The sequence below is a fragment of the Hemicordylus capensis genome, chromosome 7 (genome assembly GCF_027244095.1).
Source record: "Hemicordylus capensis ecotype Gifberg chromosome 7, rHemCap1.1.pri, whole genome shotgun sequence".
NCBI classification, from domain to species: domain Eukaryota; kingdom Metazoa; phylum Chordata; class Lepidosauria; order Squamata; family Cordylidae; genus Hemicordylus; species Hemicordylus capensis.
The window spans coordinates 13,538,389-13,562,290 of record NC_069663.1 but is presented as its reverse complement, the minus strand read 5'-3'; the positions used below and the strand labels follow the sequence as shown (position 1 = coordinate 13,562,290).

The window sequence follows — 23,902 nt, the reverse complement described above, 5'->3', positions numbered from 1 at the left end:
ATTGTTGTGTTGTGGCATAGGGTTTTTGGGACTAGAGACTGCTTCATCGGAGGCACGAAGTGACCACGGAAACTTATTTGCTGATAAACACTGTATCCGTGGGGCAGTTGCCGATTATGCTGGTGCTGTGGATGGGGCGTGGTAGCATGCTTCTGTGGGTGTTGCACTTGGGTATGGCATCCTCTAATTAAGAATGGCCTGAATGACACAGAATTGTCCAGTCTGAGACAATTCCCTGCTAACTGGAAAAAGGAGACACCTTTTAAAAAGTGGTGGTTCTCTTTGTTGAGTAGGGGGAGAGCAACTGACCCTCTCCGTCTCCCACACAGCATCTTTCCCGTGGCTGTTGCTGGTGTCTCTCTTACGGTTTCTTTTTTAGATGGTGAGCCCTTTGGGGACAGGGAGCCATTTTCTTTATATCTTCGTAAACTGCTTTGGAAACCTTTGTTGGAAAGCGTTCTATAAATATTTGTAGTAGTGGTGGAATATGGTTTGCTTCTATAAATATTTGTAGTAGTAGGAGCAACAAGGATGGGCCTCCAACAGAATGTCGTGGTGTATCCCTAGTGTGCATGTGTAGCCTGTGCCTGTGCATGGTGCAGGTTTTAGGTACCTTTCCCCCTCACAAGCAGAAGGGGTTGTGAATACTCTTGAGGGAGTATTCTTCGGGCTGACAGATTTCCCAGGCCTTTTGTTCTTACCACTGAGTTCCATTAGCTCTGCCCACCTGATTGTCTGTTAACTGCCCTCTGAGTCCAAAAACATTCTGCTCCACTGAATTACATTTGAGCAGTTTAGGTTTCTTACTCCCTTTTAGATTTTTTAACTTCTTCAGGTTTTTGTGAAATTGATGTATCTGTGGGTCATCCTAAGTCCGCCAATACCTCCCTCTTGCCTGCAAGAGCTCTGGTTATGTGTCCATAAAAATCACAACATTTCTAACTCTTTCAGCAATTCCCTCTATTTACCCGAATCAAAGACGTCTGAATTTAAGACAACCTCCTTTAAAAAGTAGTGGTTAAATACAGGTCATACCTTCATTTAGTCAAAAGGAACAGGACTCTGAATTAAAGACAGGCTCCTGATTTCTAATATCAAAGAACTTGTGGGGGAAACCTAGTCTTGAATTGGGGAAAATATAGTAGGTATAAGACGTGGGGAAACCTGAGTGAATTTCTGCGGAAGTGGGTCCTTTTTTCTCTGCCCCACACAGAGTGGCCCTTTCTGAAGTTTATCAACTGGCACCCTCTTCCTTAATTAAAATGGCACTTTATTTTAGGGGAGTCCTCCTCTGATCCTTTTTTGTCCTACCCCCGCCCCAGTCCCCACTGAATGACAAAATGTCTGGAGCTGGGCCTGCTGAACAGATGCCCGTGCCTGACCAAGGCCAAATGGCCCTCTGGTCCGGAAACGATTAAGGTGCACAGAAAGCGAGGTTTAGATTTCCAACCTCCGGCATTCCAACCCAGAGCACGCTAGTCCCATAGAGACGGTTTGAAGAGTTACCGCTTCTCCTTGCTGCAGTTGATACATGCTGTGCATTTGGCACTTGGTAGGCGGGAGGGTTCTGGTGGCTTGGGGGGGGGGCTGGTGGCATCCTCCTGCCCACCAAGACTGGGCCCTTGTTTTGCCTTCAGTGACTCCCCTGTTAAATCTCTCCCCAACCCACCCCATTTCTCTCTCCCTCTCTCTTTTTCTTTTTGCTTGGCAGGATTCCAAGAAGCAGATTGAAAAGGCCTGGAAGGATTACGAGACCAAAGTGTAAGTAACCCTTGCTGCCTTTGGCAGGGATAAGGCTAATTCTTCCCTCTGCCCCAAACAAAGGTGTTTTGTTGTGGGGCATATAAGATGGGAGGTGGCGGAGCCAGCCAGCCAATAAGGCTGCCCTTTCTAATGTATCCCTGTGGTCAGAGCTACACTGGATGGCACAATCTCCATCTATTGGCTGCAGTTTAAACAAAACAACCAGCGGGAGAGAGATCCGTTGTTGCTGCACTGGTCGTAGAGCAGAAGAAATAGTCCCAGACAGTGGCTGACCTGATTTGACCAGTTTTGGGTGGTGTGGAAGAATGCAGGCTTTTGACTTATGCAGAACACAATGCAGGATTGATGGAACGCGTGATCCACTTGTGGAACTCTCTGCCACAGGACGTGGTGACAGCCAACAACCTGGATGGCTTTAAGAGGGGTTTGGATGACTTCATGGAGGAGAGATCTATCAATGGCTACTAGTCGGAGGGCTGTAGGCCACCTCCTGCCTCAAGGGCAGGGTGCCTCTGAGTACCAGTTGCAGGGGAGTAATGGCAGAGAGAGGGCACGCCCTCAACTCCTGCCTGTGGCTTCCAGCGGCATCTGGTGGGCCACTGTGCGAAACAGGATGCTAGACTAGATGGGCCTTGGGCCTGATCCAGCAGGGCTGTTCTTCTGTCCTTATGTTCTTAAGGCCGGTGCAGTTGAGCATTCTTAAAGTGGGCATGGTCAACCCATCTGTTTGTTTATTACTTGAATATCTTGCCTTCCTTTTGGGAAACTCAAGGTGGTTCCCAGGTAGTCTGCCATCCAAGCACTGACCAGACCCAGACCTCCTTGGCTTTGCCAAGTTAGTGGTTGCATCATGTGTCCAGAGGAGGAAAGCTGGTCTTGCGGCAGTGAGCATGAATTGTCTCCTCTGCTAAACAGGGTCTGCCTTAGTTTGCATTTGTATGGGAGATTATTACATGTATGGGAGAGTACTTTTTCACACAGCACTTAATTAATCTACAGAATTCTTGGCAATGGGATGTGGTGATGGCCACTAGTTTGGATAGCTTTAAAAGGAGCTTAGGCAAATTCATGGATGGGAAAGGTCTATCAATGGCTACTAGTTTGGTGGCTATAGGCCAACTCCAGGCTTAGGTCCAATAAGCAATTAGTCAGGGAGCCACACGTTGGGTCGATGGGGGGCCTCTAGGGGCCCCCAAACCTTACAGTGAAGACCATTGCTACTTGCAGAAGCAGCCTTGCACACCTTGATCCCAGGTAAATTTGGGGCAGAGAAAATCAGCAAATAGTACATGAGATAGGAAGGTGTGACCAAGACTGTGTATAATCTGTCAGGGGGAAAATGATCCAAACTCTGCAAAAAAAAAAAAAAAGCTAAATTCCGCACCTATGCCGATTCCCTGTGTAGTGGCCAATTTGCATAATTCTTCGGCTAGTCCTGGCAAGAGGAAAAGAGTGAAGTGGGGCAGTGATGCCTCTGCTGGGAAGTCTGGCTCTGCACAGCAATTAGCAGAGCTTTCAAGGCAGCGTCTGAACATTTTAGAGCCTCATGTTGTCTTTGGCCTCCTTTCTTTCCCCAGAGCAAAGCTGGAAAAGGAGAAGGAGCGAGCCAAGATAGCTGGAGTCATTCAGGCAGAGCCGTCGGCAGCAGAAATTGCTGAGGACCTGCAGAAGGAGCGTCGCACTTTCCAGCTTCAGATGTGTGAGGTGGGGCTTCCCGACCGTGATTGTGCTTCTTTCTCCTGTGGGGACTGGAAAGAAAATAATATGCTGCTTGACCCAGAGTATAAGCCCTTCTTTGGGTTCTGTGTGGGCACGTCTTGTCTGGACACTTGGAGTCAATCTGCCCTGAGTGCCCATTTGGCTGTGTCTGCACCCTCTTAAGGATGCTCACTGAAAAGCTTGCTGCCGCAAGAGCTGGTCTTGTGGCAGCAAGCATGAATTGTCCCCTTTTGTAAGCAGGGTCCACCCTGTTTTGCATTTGAATGGGAGGCTGCGTGTGTGAGCACTGTAAAAGATTCTCCTTAGGGGATGGGGCCGCTCTGGGAAGAGCATCTGCATGCAGAAGGTTCCAACTTCCCACCCTGGCAGCATCTCCAAAATAGGTCTGAGAGGGACTCCTGCCTGCAACCTTGGAGAAGCCGCTGCCAGTCTGTGTAGGCAAAACTGAGCTAGATGGACCAAGGTAGAAGGCAACTTCCTATGTTCCTAACTTGGTGGGAAGTGCATCTTGTTCTCGCATCTTGTTCTCGCATACGGGAGTTAAACCTGTCTCAGGGCTGCATCCCTTCAGATTGCAGATGAAGGCTCATATGAGGAAATGGCCCTCCATAATATATCTATTATTTATTCTGAAGAGGTTGTTTGTGGATTTGTTGATGTACAATAAATTTGTACTTCCCGATTACCTACAGATACCAAATTTTGCAGAAACTTTGCGGTGGAAATTTTGCGGTGGGATGGGGCACGGCAGTGGTGGGGGGAGGGGAAAGTTCCCCCTTTTACCTTTGAAAAGGTAAGGGAGGGGCATGCGCTCCTTCCAGATCCGATGCAGTCAACTTGGGAGGAGGGGAGCTGGAAGGAGCTCACCACCACCCCATCCCTCTGTGCAGCAGTCTTTTCAAAGGTAAAAGGGGGAACTCTCCCAGTTTGGGGGGTTCTTTTAGATAACAGGGGGACTTTCTCATCCCACCCCCACCCACTGCAGGTGCCACCCCCAGAGAGGGGTGGCAAAATTTGAGGAGTGGCAGACTTGCCACTCTTCAAATTTTGCTGCCGTAGGCAAATGCCTCCTCCTCCTCCTCTGTTAAACCACCACTGGCTATTGCATAGAAGGAACAGACTTGTTCTCTGTTGCTCCTAAGGTCAGGACCTGGAACCAGTGGATTTAAAGCAGAAAGAGTCAGACTCAACCCGACATTAGGAGGAATGTTCTAACTGTAAGAGTTGTTTGACTGTTCTGCCTTGTGCAGTGCTGGGCTCGCCATTGCTGGAGGTTTTGAAGCAGAGGCTGGACAGTGATTCCCTGTTCTGAGCAGTGGGTCGGACTAGATGACCTCCAGGGTCCCTTCCCACGCTAACAGTCTATTCCTGTATATGCAGCCTGTAGCTGCTTCACATCTTGCAGCTTTCTAGAGAGAGCATGAGAAAGAGAAACCAAAAAACCACCCAGCTCTCAAGGCAATTGTTCCATTGACATGCAAAGACAATGTTTTTGGCTGCCTTGGGGCATTCATCCATCCTGTGCTTTATGATCTCCAGCTCAGGCCTGATTGGAAGGAATGGAAAGAGGCCCAGTGGCTGGACCCTGGGAAGTGGGAAGGACTGGGTCTCTGAGAAGGGTTAAAGAGTTCTGTAATGCCGGGCAGGCGGGTGGCCGCTTCCCCTCCTTGTTGTGGCTTTTCTCAGTTTGGTGGAATGATTGGGGGCTCAGCCAGAGGGTGAGTCATCCCTTTGAATAGCTTCACTGTTAAATAAATAACTGCACATGGAAGTGCTCAGTATGGGCTCCCAGCTCAGCGCCAGAGGAGCAATAGTGGGAAAAGACATGAGGCGTGTGTAGTAGTGATGTAGGCATCTCTTTATTTAGAGTTGGATGCCGTGCCCGGTTTCCCCAGAAGTTCAGGGTGGATGATGCCATGGAGGCAGTGTCCCGAGGAAGGAACATAGGAAGCTGCCTTGTACTGAATGAGTCTAGACCATTGGCCCATCAAGTTCAGTATTGCCTACACTGTCTGGCAGTGTCTGTCCAAGGTTTCAGGCAGGAGGCTCTCCCAGCCCTACCTGGAGATGCTGCCAGGGACAGAACCTGGGATCTCCTAGGAACATAGGAAACTGCCATATACTGAGTCAGACCATTGGTCTATCTAGCTCAGTATTATCTTCACAGACTGGCAGCGGCTTCTCCAAGGTTGCAGGCAGGAATCTCTCTCAGCCCTATCTTGGAGAAGCCAGGGAGGGAACTTGAAACCTTCTGCTCTCCCAGAGCGGCTCCATCCCCTGAGGGGAATATCTTGCAGTACTCACACATCAAGTCTCCCATTCACATGCAACCAGGGCAGACCCTGCTTAGCTATGGGGACAAGTCATGCCTGCTACCACAAGACCAGCTCTCCTCTCCTGCATGCAAAGCAGATGCTCTACCACTGAACTGTGGCCCCATCCCCTAAAGGGAGTATTTTACAGAAGACGGTGCTGACATGTAGCAGTCACCCATCCAAATGCAAACTGGGATGTACCCTGCTTAGCAGGATTCATGATTGCTACTGCAAGACTAGCTCCCCTCTCCTAAAGGGTGGGACACACACATGTAACAAAGTGGTGTTTGAGATCTGTATGTTTTGGATCCATTTGCTGGTGTAATGAATCAACTCCAGCAGATTGCAGTTCGTACTGCATCCCATCCCAAATTTATCAGTGGAACTGGCAGCAAGTCCAGGGTATGTGTCTTGTTGGCTTTCGGACCACACAGAACCACCAGTTCCCTTCTCCCTGATGGCAGAATAGTGTCTGAAGATGTCAAGGGCAGTATCCAGACGAAGACCATGGGACTAACCCTAACCCATTGAAATTAGTGGGACTGAAGTTAGTCATGACTAACTTGTCTCATTGAAATCCATGGTGCCTAGTCAGTCATTTCTTTATTATGGTCTGTGACCAGCGACAAACAGAAATATGCAACAGACAGAAAAACAGTAAACCACCAAAGTGAATAAAGGACTTAATAGTCTAATCCAATTGTCAAGGAAACTTATGGATCTTATGAACTTAAGATGTTCAGAATATATTGGAGAATTTATTAGAGATGTGAAGATCTGGGGGGGACCTCCCCCGGGGTGGGGAAACCCTGTTTTCCAGTCCGTCCGTCCCCCCCGTCGTCCCCCACTTGGCCTTCACAACTCTAGATTTGCTAGATCTGTTCCATCAGGGGTTTGACAGTCCAGCTGTTAACTCACAGCAGCCAATGGTGCTTAGTCATGACGAATTGGCCTGTGTGCTTCCTAATGAAGAGCGTCGTAGCTGTAGTTGAACAAGGTGGAACAGACGTCCCTTGGCCCCTGAGGGAGGGGGTCCTGCTGGCTGCACACTAAGGTTTGACCAAAATTGGAACTCAGAGAGGGAGTTGGGAGTGCACGAGTGGGGGAGAAGGAAGTGGGAGGAAGGCACATGCCTAGACTTGGAATAGGCTGGTTCTCACAACCAGCAATAGGGTAGGACAAATGCAGTGCTGTGTAAGGTTTCTACGGACATTTTTGGATCGTGGGCCCTTTGGGGACAGGGAGCAATTGTATGTAAGTAAACCACTTTGGGAACTTTTGTTGAAAAGTGGTATATTATAAATATTGGTTGTCGTCGTTTTGCAATATGGGAAGACCTCGGGTGAGAAGCTGCAAGTTGGGCGGCTTTTGTGGTGAGAAGCCCGCAGTTCCATCTCGCTTGTGCCCTTTACATGGCTGTGTCCTGGCACTACTAGGCCATGCTGCCTTCCCTTACTGAGGGCGTGGCTACTGCAGAGCACAGGTGTGGGCTGTTTGGTGGTGTTAATTCTAGTCATTCCGCTGCCCCAACTTGTCTTCTGTCACTTGGCGCTTTTCTTTCCAACAAAGGCCCCCTCTAGCTCTCCTTGGCACAGGCTTTGAATCCTCCATTATCTGGCCTCTTGACATATTCATCCAGCTGCGCTGTTGGCAAAGAATGGAAGAAACATAAATACCGATACCCACTTCTGATTAAAGCTACATTACAGAAGCAGAATGATCCTTTGTGTCCTCCCTCCTGGCCCTAAAATATAGCATTCTGCATGGCAGATTTTTTAGCCGTCCAGTTGCTACATATCTGGCACAGATCAAGCCCACTGATCGCTGCTGCATTGCTTCTTCGAGGAACATAAATAAAACTTGGAGATATTTTGGCCATTTTGAACCCATACTAATTTATTACCTTATTTACCTGCATCCAAGAATAGTTTCCCCCCTTCCCACACAAGTTCTTTGGTGTTAGAAACTGGGGTGTGGGGGGTGTCATCTTAAATTCAGAGTTCTTCCTTTTGGGTCAATACAGATATAATCTGGGGTTTTTAAGGGGGTTGTCTTAAATTCAGAGTCATCTTCTATTCAAGTGAATGTGGTGGTTGTTGTTGTTGTTGTTAATATTTTTATACAGACTGTCATCCAAAGATCTCAGGGTGGCTAACAGGATAAAAACAGTCATAAAATTCTAATAAAACCAACCTGGACATTAAACAAACACAACTGTCTCCTAAAAAAGAGAGACTGAGGCATTTTTCACACAGGGCTTTTAACTCACATCTTCTCCAGAATGGAGGGTGAGCCTTCAGCCAGATTTATCCCAAATTCTCTGGGAGCTTTTGGGAGGCACTTCACACACAATTCGGGTTTTTCATTGTACATTAGAGTGTAGCCCGATTTGTATCGAGGGTTTTAAAAAATCCACTATTTGCGTCAGTTTTGGGGGGCAACTTTGAACTTGTAGCAAAGCCTCATAATAAACTTGCAGAAAAGCCTGCTTTGTGAAAAACTCCTGTGGGCACTCACTGGGCAAAAACCTGGATAAAAAGCCTTCAGCCTTCTCCAAAAGTAGGAGTGAGGGAGCCATGCAGATCTCATCTGAGAGTGAGTTCCACACCTGGGGGGCAATAACTAAAAAGGCCCTGTCCTGTGTGCCTGATAAACGAGTCTCAGCAGCAGTGTTAGCAATAGCAATAGCACTTACATTTATATACCGCTCTATAGCCGGAGCTCTCTAAGCGGTTTACAATGATTTAGCATATTGCCCCCAACATTCTGGGTACTCATTTTACCGACCTCGGAAGGATGGAAGGCTGAGTCAACCTTGAGCCCCTGGTCAGGATCAAACTTGTAACCTTCTGGTTACAGGGCGGCAGTTTTACCACTGCGCCACCAGGGGCTCATTTCCCTCAGTGTTCCCTCTAAGGCATGCACATGTGTGTGCACTCACAAGCTTTTTGATGTCCGCTCAGTTAATTTCAGAGCTTGCTCAGGTTGAATCAGGAAGGCCCCACTTTGAATGCAGGTGTGCACACACACTGCCTTGATACTGCCTCCCAGAATAAAACTCATTCCATCCACAAATGGAAAAAATTAGAGAGAACACTGCTCAGCAGGCATCAGCATGTGGAGCAGAGCCCTCTCAGGTGATCTAGTCGGGTGGGTAGATTCACCTGAGAACAGATGGTCCCTAAGGTACCTGGCACCCAAGCCTTTAGAGATCATAACCAGCACCTTGAATTGTACCCCAAAAGATTGGCAGCCAATGCAGTGCCTTCAAGATCCATGTAATATGTGCACTGTGCACACTCTCATAAATAAATCTTGCCACTGCCATCTGCACTATCTAGTTTCCAAATACTTTTCAAGGGCAGCTCCATGGAGAGTGCATTGCACTAATCCAAATGCAATGCGACTGTGGCATGGGTGACAGAGGCCAGATCAGCTTTCTCCAGGAATTGTTCTGCTAACTGAGCAAAGAGGCACCTTTTTAAAGTGATGTTTCCTTCTATATTTTAGAGCTGGCCTTATCCAGCACCAAAACAGTATCCCTTCCGTGGCTGTTGCGCTCTACCTTTTATGTTTTGGGGTTTTTTTAACATGGTCCTCTGTCCCCACTGCGCCATTAGGTGGGGATTAAAGCCCTACTTTAAGCCTGTCATTAGATTCTAACTCAGGCCTGCTCAATTTAGTGCCTCCCAGCTGTTTTTGGACTACGATTCCCATAATCCTCAGCCACAGTGGCCAGTAGCCAGGGATTATGGGAGTTGTAGGCCAGCATCTGCAGGAGGGCTGAAGTCGAGTGGCCCTGTTCTAACCTGATGTTTGCCGTCTCTTCTTCTTCTTCCACCTAGTACCTTCTGAAAGCCAATGAGAGCCAAACGAAGCAAGGGCCAGACTTCTTACAGAGCCTTATCAAGTTCTATCATGCGCAGCACAAGTGAGTGCCCTGAGAAACTCAGGTTGGCATTTGTTGAAAGGTGAAAGGTTTCCGCATGCCAGTTGTCCAGTCACTTTTGCTTTCGCTCTTGAGGCTGCTTCCGGTGCGATGAAATTCCTGTATAGAAAGTGTTTCATTCTAGGAAACTAATGTGCAATTTCTCTGTCGATTGTCATGATGTTTCTTATACTTTGGAGTTCTACTTGGCCCCTGATTTTCAGAAAGAGAAACTTCGGAAGCTGCCATACTGAGTAGGAGAGCTGGTCTTGTGGCAGCAAGCATGGATGGTCCTCTTTTGCTAAGCAGGGTCCACCTCCTGGTTTGCATTTAAATGGGAGACGACCCCTGTGAGCATTGTAAGATCTTCCCCTTAGGGAATGGGGCCGCTCTGGGGAGAGCACCTGCAGGCTTCCATGCAGAAGATTCCAAGTTCCTTCACAGATAGGGCTGAGAGAGACTCCTGCCTGTAACTTTGGAGAAACTGCTGCCAGTCTGCGTAGACAATACTGAGCTAGATGGACCAAGGGTCTGACTAGGTATCTGGCACTGCCTCTGTTCCTATGACCGTTGGTCCATCTAGTACAGTATTGTCTAGACTACCCAGCAGAAGCTCTCTTTCGGCAGGAGGCTTTTCCAGCCTTACCTGGAGATGCTGTCAGGGACTGAACCTGGGACCTTCTGCATGCAAAGCAGATGCTCTTCCATTGAGCTATGGCCTCATCCCCTAACAGGAATATCTTACAGCATGAAGCCTCCCATTCAAATGTAAACAGAGGCAGACCCTGCTTAGCAAAGGGGACAATTTTTGCTTGCTACCACAAGACCAGCTTGTAAATGAGGAGATGCAGAATCCCCGCCCTGTAAGTTCTTCCTGGGATGTACCAAGATGATGCAACTTTGTTTTTAATGCTGTTTTCCATTTGGATGTAAAGCTTAGGGTTGTTGTAAAGATTATAAGGCAGCATGTGCAAAGTGCTTTTAACGCTTGAAAGCACTAGAGAAACGTTAAGTAGTATTATGGCAGTACAAAGTAACTTGAGGATATTCTCACTCTCTCTTTCTCCCTCCCTCCCCCCTCTGCTTTTAAAATATCTCTGTGCTGATTAAAACCACTTCCAGTTTCTTCCAAGACGGCTGGAAAGCATCTCAGAACCTGTATCCATTCATTGAAAAGCTAGCTGTGTCTCTACATGCGGTAAGTCATTCGTGAGCCTTTTCTCATAATGTGTTTGCAAAGAGTTACTAACCTAAGGAAGCATGCAGTTTGCAAGGACTTAGGAATAGGACAGGCCTCTGTGCCTCTTGTTTAGCTGCTTGCTCTGTTTTTAGCTTCACCAGGCCAAGGAAGAGGAGGTGAAACAGCTCACTCGGATCCGAGACTCCCTCAGAGGCATCCTGCAGCTGGAGAACAAAGGGGTGAGCTCTCTCTTTGCCCTGTGAATCAACGTAAGGGTTGCATATTAATAAAACGATAATGCTGAATTACAAAGCACTCTACCATTGTGTTTTACACAGAAGAGGCATTCCCTTCAGTGTGGTAGAACCAGGGATGCCTCTTCTTAAGAAGGCTGCCACCTATGGGTTTGTAGGAAAGGGAAGGAATTTTTTTAAAAGAATCTGCTGTCTGATTACTTAGCATTTTTCTTAGTTGTCAAAAATATTTTCATGCTCATGTACTCAAGAGTATTCTGAATTTGTCTGCATTTTGGCAAATTCAGGAAAACCTGAATAGGAAGAACTCTGGCAGTGGATACAGTATCCATCAGTACCAAGGCAACAAACAGTATGGGACCGAGAAGTCGGGTTTTCTGCACAAGAAAAGCGATGGGTAAGAAGCTACAATGATCATGCTTCATTTTCAAGGGCTCTTGCATCTTGCAAGGATTGATCCATCTGAAATGTTCTGGAGGTGTGATCAGATCAGCGGCCATTCCCACATTCGGGGCTGGCCCAGGGATTAGGGCAGGGGTGGGGAACCTTGGCACTCCAGCTGTTGTTGAACGACAACTCCCATCATCCCCAGCCACAATAAGAGTTGTAGTTCAACAACAGCTGGAGTGCCAAGGTTCCCCACCCCTGGATTAGGGGCTCCAGAGGTGAAGACTGGCTTTCACCTGCCCAGGTGGTGGGTGCCTCCTCTCACTCAGGCGATCCTTGTCACCTGTGTTGGCTATGGCTGATGACTGGCTCCTGTGGTCACCCAACAAGAGGGCTGGCTGGCTGGCTGGCTGTGCTGATGGGGGCGATCCTTTTCACGTGGGTGGCTGATTCCAACAGTGTGCACACCTGCCCGCATGAGGAAGAGCTCATTTTATCACGGTCCACATAGTGATTGTGCAGCAAAGGCATGAGGGGGTGGAGAAGAAGACAGAGGGCCCAGGGGCTTATCTTCACTTATTGTCCCAGTGCCAAGTCAGCTCCAAGTGCATCAGCACACATGCAACACAGCGACTCAGTTTTTACTGTACGGGGGGGTGACCTTGGCTCTCCAGTTGTTGCTGAATGACAACTCCCATCGTCCCTGCCCACATTGTGGAGAGCCAAGGTTGCCATTTTCTTTTTTTCTTTTTAAAAAATTATTTATTTAAAGAAATATTTTTTAAAAAAGAAAAAAAACCACATATGACATCCCACGATCATCAAATACATCAACTTGGATTCCAGTTCCCTATCATATCTAACAATTCATTCTAACCCAATGGTTGCTGAGTAACATATCTATGCATTGATACAACCATCAAAAGATATAGAACTTATAGCCTAGCTTACAAAAAAAAAATCAAAATCTTGGATGTGGCATTAAACCATGAAACAAATTATAATATATAAATGGTTCCCACATTGAAACAAATTTATCCTCTGATTTGTTTTTTATGTATGGAGTAATCTTGGCCATTGATGCATATTCCCAAAGTTTAAGTTATCACTCTTCTAATGATGGAATTAAATTAATTTTCCAATAGTTAGCATAGGGAATTCTAGCTACAGTGATCATATTTTCACACAGCAGGCTTCACTGCCGGCTTACTGTGAGTTCAAAGTTGCCCCCCAAAAACAACAGTACAAAAAGTGATTTTTTTAAAAACCCTGGATATAAATCAGGCTACACTCTAACATGCAATGAAAAACCCGAATTGTGTGTGAAGTGCTCCCCGATAGCTCGCAGGGACTTTGGGGTAAATCTGCCCAATATGTAGACACCCCCCCCCCCATTCCAGAGGAGGCGTGAGCTAAAAGCCCTGTGCAAAAAACACCCTGCAGAGGATACGCCTGTTCTTCCTTCGCCTTGTCTCTTTAAGGCACTATGAATGCCAGGGTTGCAGCTGACCATCCCAGTGGTCAACTGCATCCCATCTCCCCCCTCCCCACATGATTCACTGCAGCCGAGGAAGATGGGCGTTGTCGCCCAGAACAGCTACAGCGCCTCAGGCTGGCCACCTCTGCCGTAGGGGCACTCGGTGGTAGGGCATCCGCTATGCACCCTCAAAGGTCCTAGGCAGTGTTCCTTGTAACAGGGATTCCCAGATGTTACCTACAACTCACATCATCCCCAGCCAAAGGCCATTGCAGCTAGGGATGATGGGAGTTGTAGTCAACATCTGGGAATCAATAATGAATAAATCCACCACCACCGCCGCCTTAGGTTCAATCCCTGGCGTCTCCAGATAGGACCCCTGTCTGAAACCCTGAAGAACCACTGCCAGAGTAGACTGTGCTGAGCTAGATGGACCAGTGGCCTGACTCGGTTTGGGGCAACTTCCTATGTTTATAGCTTATCTAACCATCCTTTTTGTTGTTGTTGTTGTTGTTCACATACAATCTGCTACCATGCTGTTGGCCACAGCTTGTTCACCTTTTCAGGGTGTGTGTGCAGGAGAACTTCCCAGCAGATCATGCTCAATGGTGATCTGTCAGCCTCCCTCTTGGCAGTTCTTAGTGGGGTGCAGAATCTGACTCGGGGCATTGCAAGGTTGGAGTGGGCCCTGGAACAAGAAGTGAAGATGGGCCGTTGGGCCCTCTGTCGTCTTCTCCACTCAGCCGCCCCCACCCCATGTCTTTGCTGCAGAAGAACTGTGTGGACATAATGAAAAACTGAGCCTTTTCTCAGGCCCCTGTACAAATATTACCACCCTCTCCCCACTGATCAGGAGCCAGCAGCTTGCCAATGAGTCAGGGCGGCGGGAGGGGAGAGCAGAGAGTGGGCTGTTTCCCAGCCTTAGGGCCCCTCTCTCTCATGGGCCCAGGTACATTTGTCCTGTTCTCCCACCACCGCCTTCAATTATAACTACACCTGTGATATGGCTTCTGTTGGCAGAGGTGGCTTTCAGGAGATGGCCCTTTTCTTCCAGTTACCATAGCATCTGTGAGGCGGGGGGGTTCCCAACCTGTGGTACTCCAGACATTGCTGAACTACAACTCCCATCATCCCCAGCCACCATTTATTGTGACTGGGAGTGGTGGAAGTTGTAGCTCAGCAGCAGGTGGGAACCCCTGTGTTAGAGACACAACTGTTGGGGACAGCTGGATGACAGGGGAGGTGTCACTGTTGCAGTGTGTGGCTTCCGGTGGCAATACTCTCCCGTAAACAGGATATCCTTGCCTCCTCTCTTGCTGTCTTAGGATTCGGAAAGTGTGGCAGAAGAGGAAGTGTGGGGTGAAATACGGATGCCTCACCATCTCACACAGCACCGTAAGTGGAACTGAGAAGTCTGATGAAATATGAATACAGATATGACAAATATTTACCATTTTGCAACATAAGTTCCCCAAGCGGTTTACAGAGATAGAAATAAATAAAATGGCTCCCTGTCCCCAAAGGGCTCGCAATCTAAAAAGAAACATAAGATAGACACCGGCAACAGCCAGTGGAGGGATGCTGTGCTGGGGATGGATCGGGCCAGTTGCTCTCCCCTTGCTCAATAAAGAGAATCTCCAAGTGCCTCTTTGCTCAGTTAGCAGGGGAAATGTTCAGAGCACAGCTTATGAATGGCTTCTGAAATTTTTCACCAAAGGAGTGCCTTTTTGCACAAATGCTTCTGTTTGCAACTCAAGGAGCCATTGCCTCTGGGACTTTAGTTTCTTCTGCAAATGTTTCAAGACCAAACGATGCATTAGCTGTCATAAACCCAGTTCAGGCATTATACTGTACAAGTGTACAGATATCCATACTCTTCATCCATGTGTTTCTGTGAATGACTGTCCTTGTGTTCCTTTTAAAAGTGAACCTGAATACAAGCCTTCAAATGCAGGGTACAGATAGCAAGTGTACTGCTGTACCCGCATTCAGCATTACATATATATGAATGGCTGTACCTGTGTACACTGTACACTCATTGTACGAGTGTTGAACATAATGTGTGAATGGGCCTATAGTAACCACCACCCTCTCGATGTCACAGTACAGGGGTGCCCAACTCAAGTGTCTGGACCTGGCCATGACTTGGTGTGAAAGGGCCAAGGTCAATTTTCAGCATATCAATTATTACGTTAAAATTAACTATTAAAAATATTAATGGAAGCGCTGGGACAGAGCATTGGGAATCGGGGGAAAGGCGAAGGGAAAGCAGGATGGTGTCAGTGAACAGGGACATCTGGTCTCCAGCAGCCAGCTGCATTGAGCATTATGCATTGAACAGGCCAAGAACTCTTCATGGTTCCTGCTGTTGCTGCAGGATAGTCCTACCTGCAAGCCAGCAGAAAAGTCCCCATGGGCCGGATCCGGTCCCCGGGCCTTAGGTTGTGCAGACCTGCTGCAGGAGGTTGCCTTGGATCCAAAAGCAAACCCTTTCGGCCTCTAATACTGTCCCCACATGGTAACAACTCTCTTCACCTCTCTCAGCTTGCCTCACTGCTCTTTGGCCACTCCATTAAAGATGGCGAGGCCTGCTGTTGGCAGAAAGCTCGGGCCCGTTCTCGTGCCTCTCTCTTTTATTCCCAGGACCCTTCTCTCTTTTGAAGGTGCCTCCCTTTTCTTTCTCTCTCATGGAGTTTTTTCACAAGTGTTCTGCCGCCTCGCTTGTTCCTATCCTTTGTTGCTTCTGGTGGCGTGGCGGTCCACAGATTTCCCCCATTCTTGGTGGTGGTTGCAGTCACCTTTCCCTGGTTGCTGTGGATTCCTGATCCTGCGTTGAATCAGGCCCAGATTACACATTTTGATGTGTTAAAAAGGGAACCATGGAGTGGTCTTAACCAATGTTGCGTGTTAAGGGTGTTGGTTGAATACGCCCTCCTGTGGTGAGTGTTAGTACTACCCATGCCGACGTAAACCCTATCCTAACCCTATTTGTAGCACCTTAAAAGACTAACAGGTACAATGCAGTGTAAGGTTTCTGTGGACTTCACCAGCAGCATGAAGTGCCTTAGTTGTTCCTTGCTAACTGAACAGAAGAGGCACCACTTTTCAAGTGGTGATTATCTTCTCTTTAGCAGGGGGAGAGGAACTGGCCCGACCCAATGACACTTGTCCTATCCAAGTTTGGGAGCGGTGTGTCCCCATTTTGTGATTGTGTTCAAGTCAACAACAAGGTAGTAGGAGGCAGGGGAAGTGATCGTCTGCGAGGCTCCCTCTGGGTAGGAGGGCTTCTCTCGCTACCTGATTAAGACCAGCAGGGTAGGATGGAGCTCTTCTCCCCAGCAGGAGCCTCACAGACGATCACTTTCCCTGCCTCCTGCTACCTTGTTATTTACTTGCACACGATCACAAAACGGGAGTGCACACGGCTCTCAAGTTTGGGTAGGACAAGTGTCGTTGGGTGGGGCTGTTGGGTAGGACTATCATTAGTCATGAGAACCAGCCTAATATGTATCAGTTCATTAACCAGTAGCCTTTGTCCCCTACTAACTGAGCAAAGAAGCACCTTTTGAAAGTGGTGACTATCTTTATTAAGCAGGGGGAGAGCAACTGGCCCTGCCCATCCCCAGCACAGCATCCCTCCAGTGGTTGTTGCTGGTGTCCACCTTATATTTCCTTTTAGGTTGCAAGAACTTTTGCTGAAAAGTGGTATATAAATACTTGTCATTGTAGCGTGTGTCCGCCTTTTTTTTTTCCCCTTCACAGATCAACCGGCCCCCTGTAAAGCTAAACCTGTTGACTTGTCAAGTGAGGCCTCATCCAGAGGATAAAAAGTCCTTTGATCTTGTGACACGTAAGTAAAGAGCTTGCCACACAGTGCCAGGCACTTGCTGTCCTCCAATTCCTGCTGTCACAAAGCCACTTCTGTATTGTGTATTTACCCAAATAGAAAACAAATCTGAATTTAGGATGACACCCTTAAAAACAGAGGTTAAATACTGCTTGTACCTATTTACCCAAATGGAACAAGACTCTGAATTTAAGACAGTCCCCCAGTTTCTAAGATCAAAGAACTTGGAAAAACCCTAGTCTTATATTCAGGTAAATACAGTAGTATATTTCTCCTAAGATGTATTTCAAGTGAACTTAATTCTAAAGCAGTAGGGCCTGTTGAGGAATAATGGGCTGGGTGAAAACTCCCTGCTGATCTCCCTGACGGAGGATGGGGCCTCAGCTCAATGGCAGAGCATCTGCTTTGCATGCAGAAGGTCCCCGGTTCAATCCGTGGCAGCATCTCCAGGTAGGTCTGGGAGAGAGTCCTGCCTGGAATCCAGGGCCGGGTTAAGCTAGTGCGGGGCCTGTAGCATAAAGGGGCCCTAAATTTTTTAAAATGCACATAAATATTAAAACATAAATTATTTACTTGCATAGTAAAGTAATTCAATTTTTTTCATTTGCTATATTTTGCAGTATGGGAGACCAAGCCACAAACTCACACTTACTACAACAACAGTGAACATTTATATACTGTTTTTCAATCAAAATTCTCAAAGTGGTTTACATAGAAAAATAAAGAGTGGATCGATGATTCTCTGTCTCCAAAGGGCTCACACTCTAAAAAGAAAAATGTGGTAGGCACCAGCAACACAGCCACTGGATAAATGCTGTGCTGGGCCCATTCACACGACCTACCGGTTGGGCAGGAAGGCAGGGGAAGGCTGCCCATGCCTTGCTTTACCCCGCCCCCATGATCATTGTTGTCCTGGTGGGATATTTTATCTAACATGGACCAAATGAAACAGGCAAAGTTTTAACTTTAATTCCCAGTTGGAAGCCGGGCGTGCGGGGCCTTGAGCAAATGCTACTTTTGCTACTACGTTAATCCACCGTAGCTGGAACCCCTTGGAGAGCCACTGCCATCAGTACAGGCAATACTGAGCTAGATGGACCAAGGGTCTGACTCAGTCAAAGGCAGCATCCTCTGTGGGATGGAGCTGTCGCTCAGTGGCAGAGTATCTGCTTTGCTTGCAGAAGGCTGCAGGTTCGATCCCTGGCAGCATATCCAAGTATGGCTGGGAAAGACGGATTAGTGTCGACAATACTGAGCTAGAGGAATCCATGTTCTGACTTGGTATAAGGCAGCTTTCTGTGCTCTTACCTGACCCGTGTAGATGTTGCAGAGCAAGATGGCGAAGGGGGTGGTGGTTAAAAAAAAGAAGTTTAAAATTATATTTGGAAATGTTGTCAACGGCTTTGAGGATCTGATAGTTGAGAAATGGGATATCCACCCTTTGCACAGAGTTGAAAGGTCTCAGGGTGTAGGATTGGGAAAGATCCTATACGACCCTAGGGAGCTGTTGCCAGCCAAAGTAGGCAGTACTGGACTGGACGAGCCAATGGCCCAACTTGGCATGAGGCGGTTTCAAATGTTCAGATTCAATGGCCCGATCCATCCTCAGCACAGCATCCCTCCAGTGGCTGTTGCTGGTGTCTATCTTATGTTTCTTTTTAGATTGTGAGCCCTTTGGGGACAGGGAGCCGTATGTATGTATGTATGTATGTATTTATTTATTTATTTGTGTGTAAACTGCTTTGGGAACTTTTGTTGAAAAGCGGTATAGAAATATCCGTCGTAGTCATAGATTCTGAATCTTGCTTCTGTGTTCTCTTCCCCACTTTACAGATAACAGGACTTACCACTTCCAAGCAGAAGATGAGCAAGAGTGTATTGCGTAAGTTAGGAACACGAGAAGAGCACTTCATTGCAGTTATTTTAACCATTTTTATTAAAATTGCAGTTATTTTAGCCAGGACTCTTTTGCCCTGCAGGAACCTAACCCCACAATTGCCATAGACTTAATGCCTCGTTATCCACAGCTGCTGCTTTGCTCTGTTGTTACTCTAATACAAATATGTCATGATCCTAAGAACAAACTTTAGATAGGCCCTAAAAACACATCCTGAAACACATAAACATGAAGTTTCAGGTGAAGAGGTTATACAAAAGATAAAACCAGGTAGGTCATTGTGTAAGCCTAATTGCATCAAACAGATCATGTGAACAGACCCTAGTAGCCCTTTTCTGGCTCTGGGCTTCAAATTAAGGGGTGTGAACTCTTCGATTGCTCAGTGGCAGAGCATCTTCCTATAAGGCAGCTTTCTCTGTTGCAGCCACTTTGCACGCAGAAGGCCCCAGGTTCACTCCCTGGCAGCACCTCCAGGTAGGGCTGGGAGAGACTCCTGCTCGAAACCTTGGAGAGATGCTGCCAGTCAGTGTAGACAATCCTGAGCTAGATGGACCAAGGGTCTGACTCGCTAGAAGGCTGCTTTCTGTGTTGCTGTATTTTCCCTTGCCCGTGCTCTCGTCCTTTCACCACTTGGATCTCTGATTGACGTTCTGTCCTGCTGTGTGGCCAGGTGGGTGTCAGTGCTTCAGAACAGCAAGGATGAGGCACTCAGCAATGCTTTCAAGGGAGACCCCGGAGGCTGTGTGTCCTCGGCTGGGGGCATGGCAGATGGCGGACTGCAGGAACTCACCAAGCTGGTCATTGGTGAGGTGAAGAACATGCCAGGCAACAGGCAATGCTGTGACTGCGGTGCTCCAGGTAGGCCAGCGGTCCTTCTGTGCAGATCCTTCCTCTTTCCTCCTCCTAATAGAAAGAAATGAAGACACTGGGGGAAGACCTTTGCATCCAGTTCCTTGAGAATTGGTCTCCTGTCTCACAGGCTCTTGGCTCAATCCTCACACCACACCTTGGATTTCAGAGCATCTTTGGTCTGGGGAGGAGAGCTAGTCTTGTGGTAGCAGACATGAATTGTCCCCTATGCGAAGGAGAGTTTGCATTTTGTAGCCACCCTGGTTTGCATTTGGATGGGTCCGCCCTGGTTGCATTTGAATGGGTGAGCACTGGAAGATATTCCCCTTAGGGGATGGAGCCACTCTGGGAAGAGCAGAAGGTTCCCAGTTCCCTCCCTGGCAGCATCTCCAAGAGAGGGCTGAGAGTGATTCCTGCCTGCCACCTGGGAGAAGCTGCTGCCAGTGCTAGATGGACCAATTGCTCAGTATATGGCAGCTTCCTATGTGCTCCTCTGTGAGCACTGTCTTGTTGTAAGACATTCTGCTTAAGGGATAGGGCCATAGCTCCGTGGTAGAGCATGCAGAAGGTCCCAGGTTCGCTTGCTGATATTGCCAGGTAGGGCTGGGAGAGACTGGTGCCTGAAACCTTGGAAAGCCAGTGCCTGTCAGTGTAGGCAATACTGAACTAGATGGACCAGTGGTCTGACTCAGTAGGCAGCCGCTTCCTATGTCGGTTTTGACTAGGGGTGGGCAAACGTGACCCTCTAGCTGCTGCTGAACTACAACTCCTATCATCCCCAGCCACAATAAAGTGTGGCTGTGCTTGATGGGAATTGTAGGTCAACAACAGCTGGAGTGCCACATTTTGTTCACCCCTGATTTAGAGCTTTGTGGGAAATGCAGAATGTTCAGCATGCAGTAAGGAGTGGAGACTGTGTTTAGGGGCAAGTCGAGATGGGAAGGAAATATCATTTGTGTGCCACGCATCTGAACTCAGCTCCTCTCTTGCAGACCCCACCTGGCTTTCGACCAACCTCGGCATCCTGACATGTATTGAGTGTTCTGGGATCCACCGTGAGCTGGGGGTGCACTACTCCCGCATTCAGTCACTGACACTTGATGTACTCAGCACTTCTGAACTGCTGGTAAGCATGCCTTTCGGATTTGCATTTCTCTACTGCCATGTTGGGGCCACCTCAACAGCAGGGAAGCAACCTGCCTAGAGAGCGGGAGGCTGTTGGTTCAAATCTCCGCTGGTGTGTTTCTCAGAATATGGGAAACTCCTATATCGGGCAGCAGCGATATAGGAAGGTGCTGAAAGGCATCATCTCATACTGCATGGGAGGAGGCAATGGTCAACCCCTCCCGTATTCTGCCAAGAAAATCACAGGGCTCTGTGGGCACCAGGAGTTGACACTGACTCAACAGCACAATCTTTCCTTTCTTACTGCCATGTTTGTTACTAACATACCTGGTGATGGCAAACTCCTCTGCCTGTCCTTGACCCTGTGTGTGTGTGTGTGTGTGTGTGTGTGTGTGTGTGTGTGTTTGCATTTGTTGATGAAGAATATTTATATATTGCTTTTCAGCAAAAGCAAGTCCTAAAAGTAAGTGGTTTACGTAGAAAAAGGAATAAGATGGTCCCCTGTCCCAAAAGGGCTCACCATCTAAAAAGAAAGTCAAAGTAGACCTCACCAGCAGCCACTGGATGGACACTATGCTGGGCTGAATAGGGACCATTACTCTCCCCGTCCTAAATATGAGGATCACTGCTTTAAAGGGTGCCCATTGAAATTATTTGAGGACTACAAATTAATACTGTATTTGGCGTAGTTTGAGGTTGTTATCCTGGACTCAGACAACTTATTTTTAAGATTTCGTTAAGTAGCAGCTCTCAGTGAGTCTAGCCGATGCTTACCTCTGTTAACTGAGCAAAGAGGCACCTTTGAAAGTAGTGATTCTCTTCTCTTTTGTTGTCCCCAACACAGCATCTCTCCAGTGGTTGTTAATGGTGTCCACCTTTTTGTTTCATTATATACTGCGAGCCCTTTGTAGATGCTGGACCGTGTTATTTATTTATTTATTTATTTATTTATTCTATGTAAACCGCTTTGAGAAGTTGTATTGAAAGCAGTATATGAATATTAGCAGTACTAGTCACGTAATTACAATGTATTTGAGAGACATTCTTCCAGCTTCATTTCTTATTATAACCTATACTGTACAAGCACAGAACAAACCTTGCCTGCTCTCAAGCTGCTGGATTCAGAGCCAGAAGATTCTCAAACCCAAACATCCAACCAATTTGCAACTTGTCAGTCACTCAAGGAGGTCTTGAGTGTTCTACCTGGGTATCAAAAACTGTGTTCTACCTGGGTCTGGGAGCTGTGTGTGCTCCCCATTTTCAGTTGTGTGGAAGCAAGGTAAGAGGGAAACCGAGGTAGAAGTGATTGTGTGGAAGCAAGGTAGGAGGATAACCTGGGTAGCTTTTCCTCCTACCTGGCTTCCACACAATGACTTCTACCTGGGTTTCCCCCTTACCTTGCTTCCATACAACCGAAAATTGGGAGCACACACAGCTCCAAAACCCAGATAGAGCACAGTTTTTGATTGTGTGAGTGACCTGAAGGTTTCACTCACTCTCTCTCTCTGCATTCCAACAGTGCCTCCTTGCCCAAGTAGCAGGGGTCTCTGTGAGCCTGGGGTCAACTTTCCCTCCAGTGACAGATTTCCTTTCTCACTCACAGCTGGCAGTCAGCATTGGAAATGCCAAGTTTAATGAAGTCATGGAGGCCACCTTGCCGGCACAAAGCAGCCTCAAACCCTCCTCAAGCAGCGACATGTAAGTAGAAGCTGAAGTGGGTGCTAGAAAAGGGAGTGGGGGTGGAGAGCCTCTTTAAGGCGAGCCTGGAGGACCATCAGTTGTCAGAACTGGTGGTGGTGTCTGTTGTGTCTGGACCGATGGGAAGGAAGGAAGGTGAATGAGCGCGGCTTGGGACAGAGGGCTTACTGAGGAGAACCTCAGTATTTGCCAGGGTTCCGTTCTCTGCTGCTACTGCGGATTCAGAAACTGTGAATACTGAATAATTGGGGCAGTGGAAATCTGGGGGTTAGGTTCCCAGAGGTTGGGGTAAATGTCAAAAAAAGAGGGGTGAAATGGCTCTAGAAACGTGAGGGGAAGTGGCCTACTGTGCTCCATTGGTCTCCAGCAGTGTGGCAATGCCCCCCCAAGTAGAAAATTGCCCCAAAATTGTGTTGTTTTCATTTAAAATGAGCCATTAAATGGCTTCTAATCTCTGCTGAACTCAAAATGGCAGCTGGAAATCACCTCCGAGGTAATTTCCAGCCACCCTCCAACCCACAAATATGTGGTTTTAACCCTTTTTTCACCTTTTCCCCACCACATAGGACACCATGTGAATATCAAGTTATTTCTGTGACTTGTTCTGAACTTATTGGGAGAATCTTTGTAAGCTGCTTTGAGAGTGTCTCAAGGCCACTAAAGCAGGATTATAAGTATGTAAGATAAGTTGAATCAAAACAGTTACATAGGAAGCTGCCTTCTACCGAGTCAGACCATTGGTCCAGCTAGCTCAATATTGTCTACACAGACTGACAGCAGTTTCTCCAAGGTTACAGGCAGGAATCTCTCTCAGTCCTGTCTTGGAGATGCTGCCAGGGAGGGAACTTGGAACGTTCTGCATGCAAGCATGCAAATGCTCTCCCCAGAGTAGCCCCATCCCCTAAGGGATTCCTTACAGTGCTCATGTGTAGTCTCCCATTCAGAAGTAAACCAGGGCAGACCCTGCTTAGCAAAGGGAACAATTTATGCTTGCTACCATAAGACCAGTTGTTCTGATTGATTGATTGATTGATTGATTGAGTGCTGTCAAGTCGGTGTCGACTCTTAGCGACCACATAGATAGATTCTCTCCAGGCTGATCTGTCTTCAACTTGGTATTTAAGGTCTCTCAGTGGTGCCTTCATTGCTGTCATGATCAAGTCCATCCACCTTGCTGCTGGGCATCCTCTTCTTCTCTTTCCTTCAACTTTTCCCAACATGATGGACTTCTCAAGGGAGCTATGTCTTTGCATAATGTGTCCTCATAATTGTTCTGCACCCCTGATCAAAATCTGAAGGCCTGTGCTGCATCCTGGAATATATATAGCAATGGGCTGGTCACATTATGATGATCGTACCCTGGTTATAGAAAGCAGGATGATGGTCCAGAAAAGTCTCTAGACTGCCCCGGTGGGGCTCTTCTTGCATTCTTGCAGCCATCTCTCTGATCAACAGACACCGT

General features: G+C 47.5%; 1 protein-coding gene across 1 annotated transcript in view; it reads left to right on the top strand.

Annotated features, from left to right (window-relative positions):
- The window catches only part of ASAP3 (ArfGAP with SH3 domain, ankyrin repeat and PH domain 3), a 79,594-nt gene that overhangs the window by 38,118 nt on the left and 17,574 nt on the right, over window positions 1-23,902 (top strand). Inside the window, exons 5-16 of the mRNA XM_053268746.1 lie at window positions 1,712-1,761; window positions 3,342-3,468; window positions 9,644-9,729; window positions 10,849-10,924; window positions 11,059-11,145; window positions 11,448-11,557; window positions 14,350-14,419; window positions 16,787-16,874; window positions 18,705-18,753; window positions 19,439-19,626; window positions 20,610-20,743; window positions 22,346-22,440. Coding sequence (XP_053124721.1) covers window positions 1,712-1,761; window positions 3,342-3,468; window positions 9,644-9,729; window positions 10,849-10,924; window positions 11,059-11,145; window positions 11,448-11,557; window positions 14,350-14,419; window positions 16,787-16,874; window positions 18,705-18,753; window positions 19,439-19,626; window positions 20,610-20,743; window positions 22,346-22,440 — 1,160 coding nt within the window. The remainder of the gene's footprint in view (window positions 1-1,711; window positions 1,762-3,341; window positions 3,469-9,643; window positions 9,730-10,848; window positions 10,925-11,058; window positions 11,146-11,447; window positions 11,558-14,349; window positions 14,420-16,786; window positions 16,875-18,704; window positions 18,754-19,438; window positions 19,627-20,609; window positions 20,744-22,345; window positions 22,441-23,902) is intronic.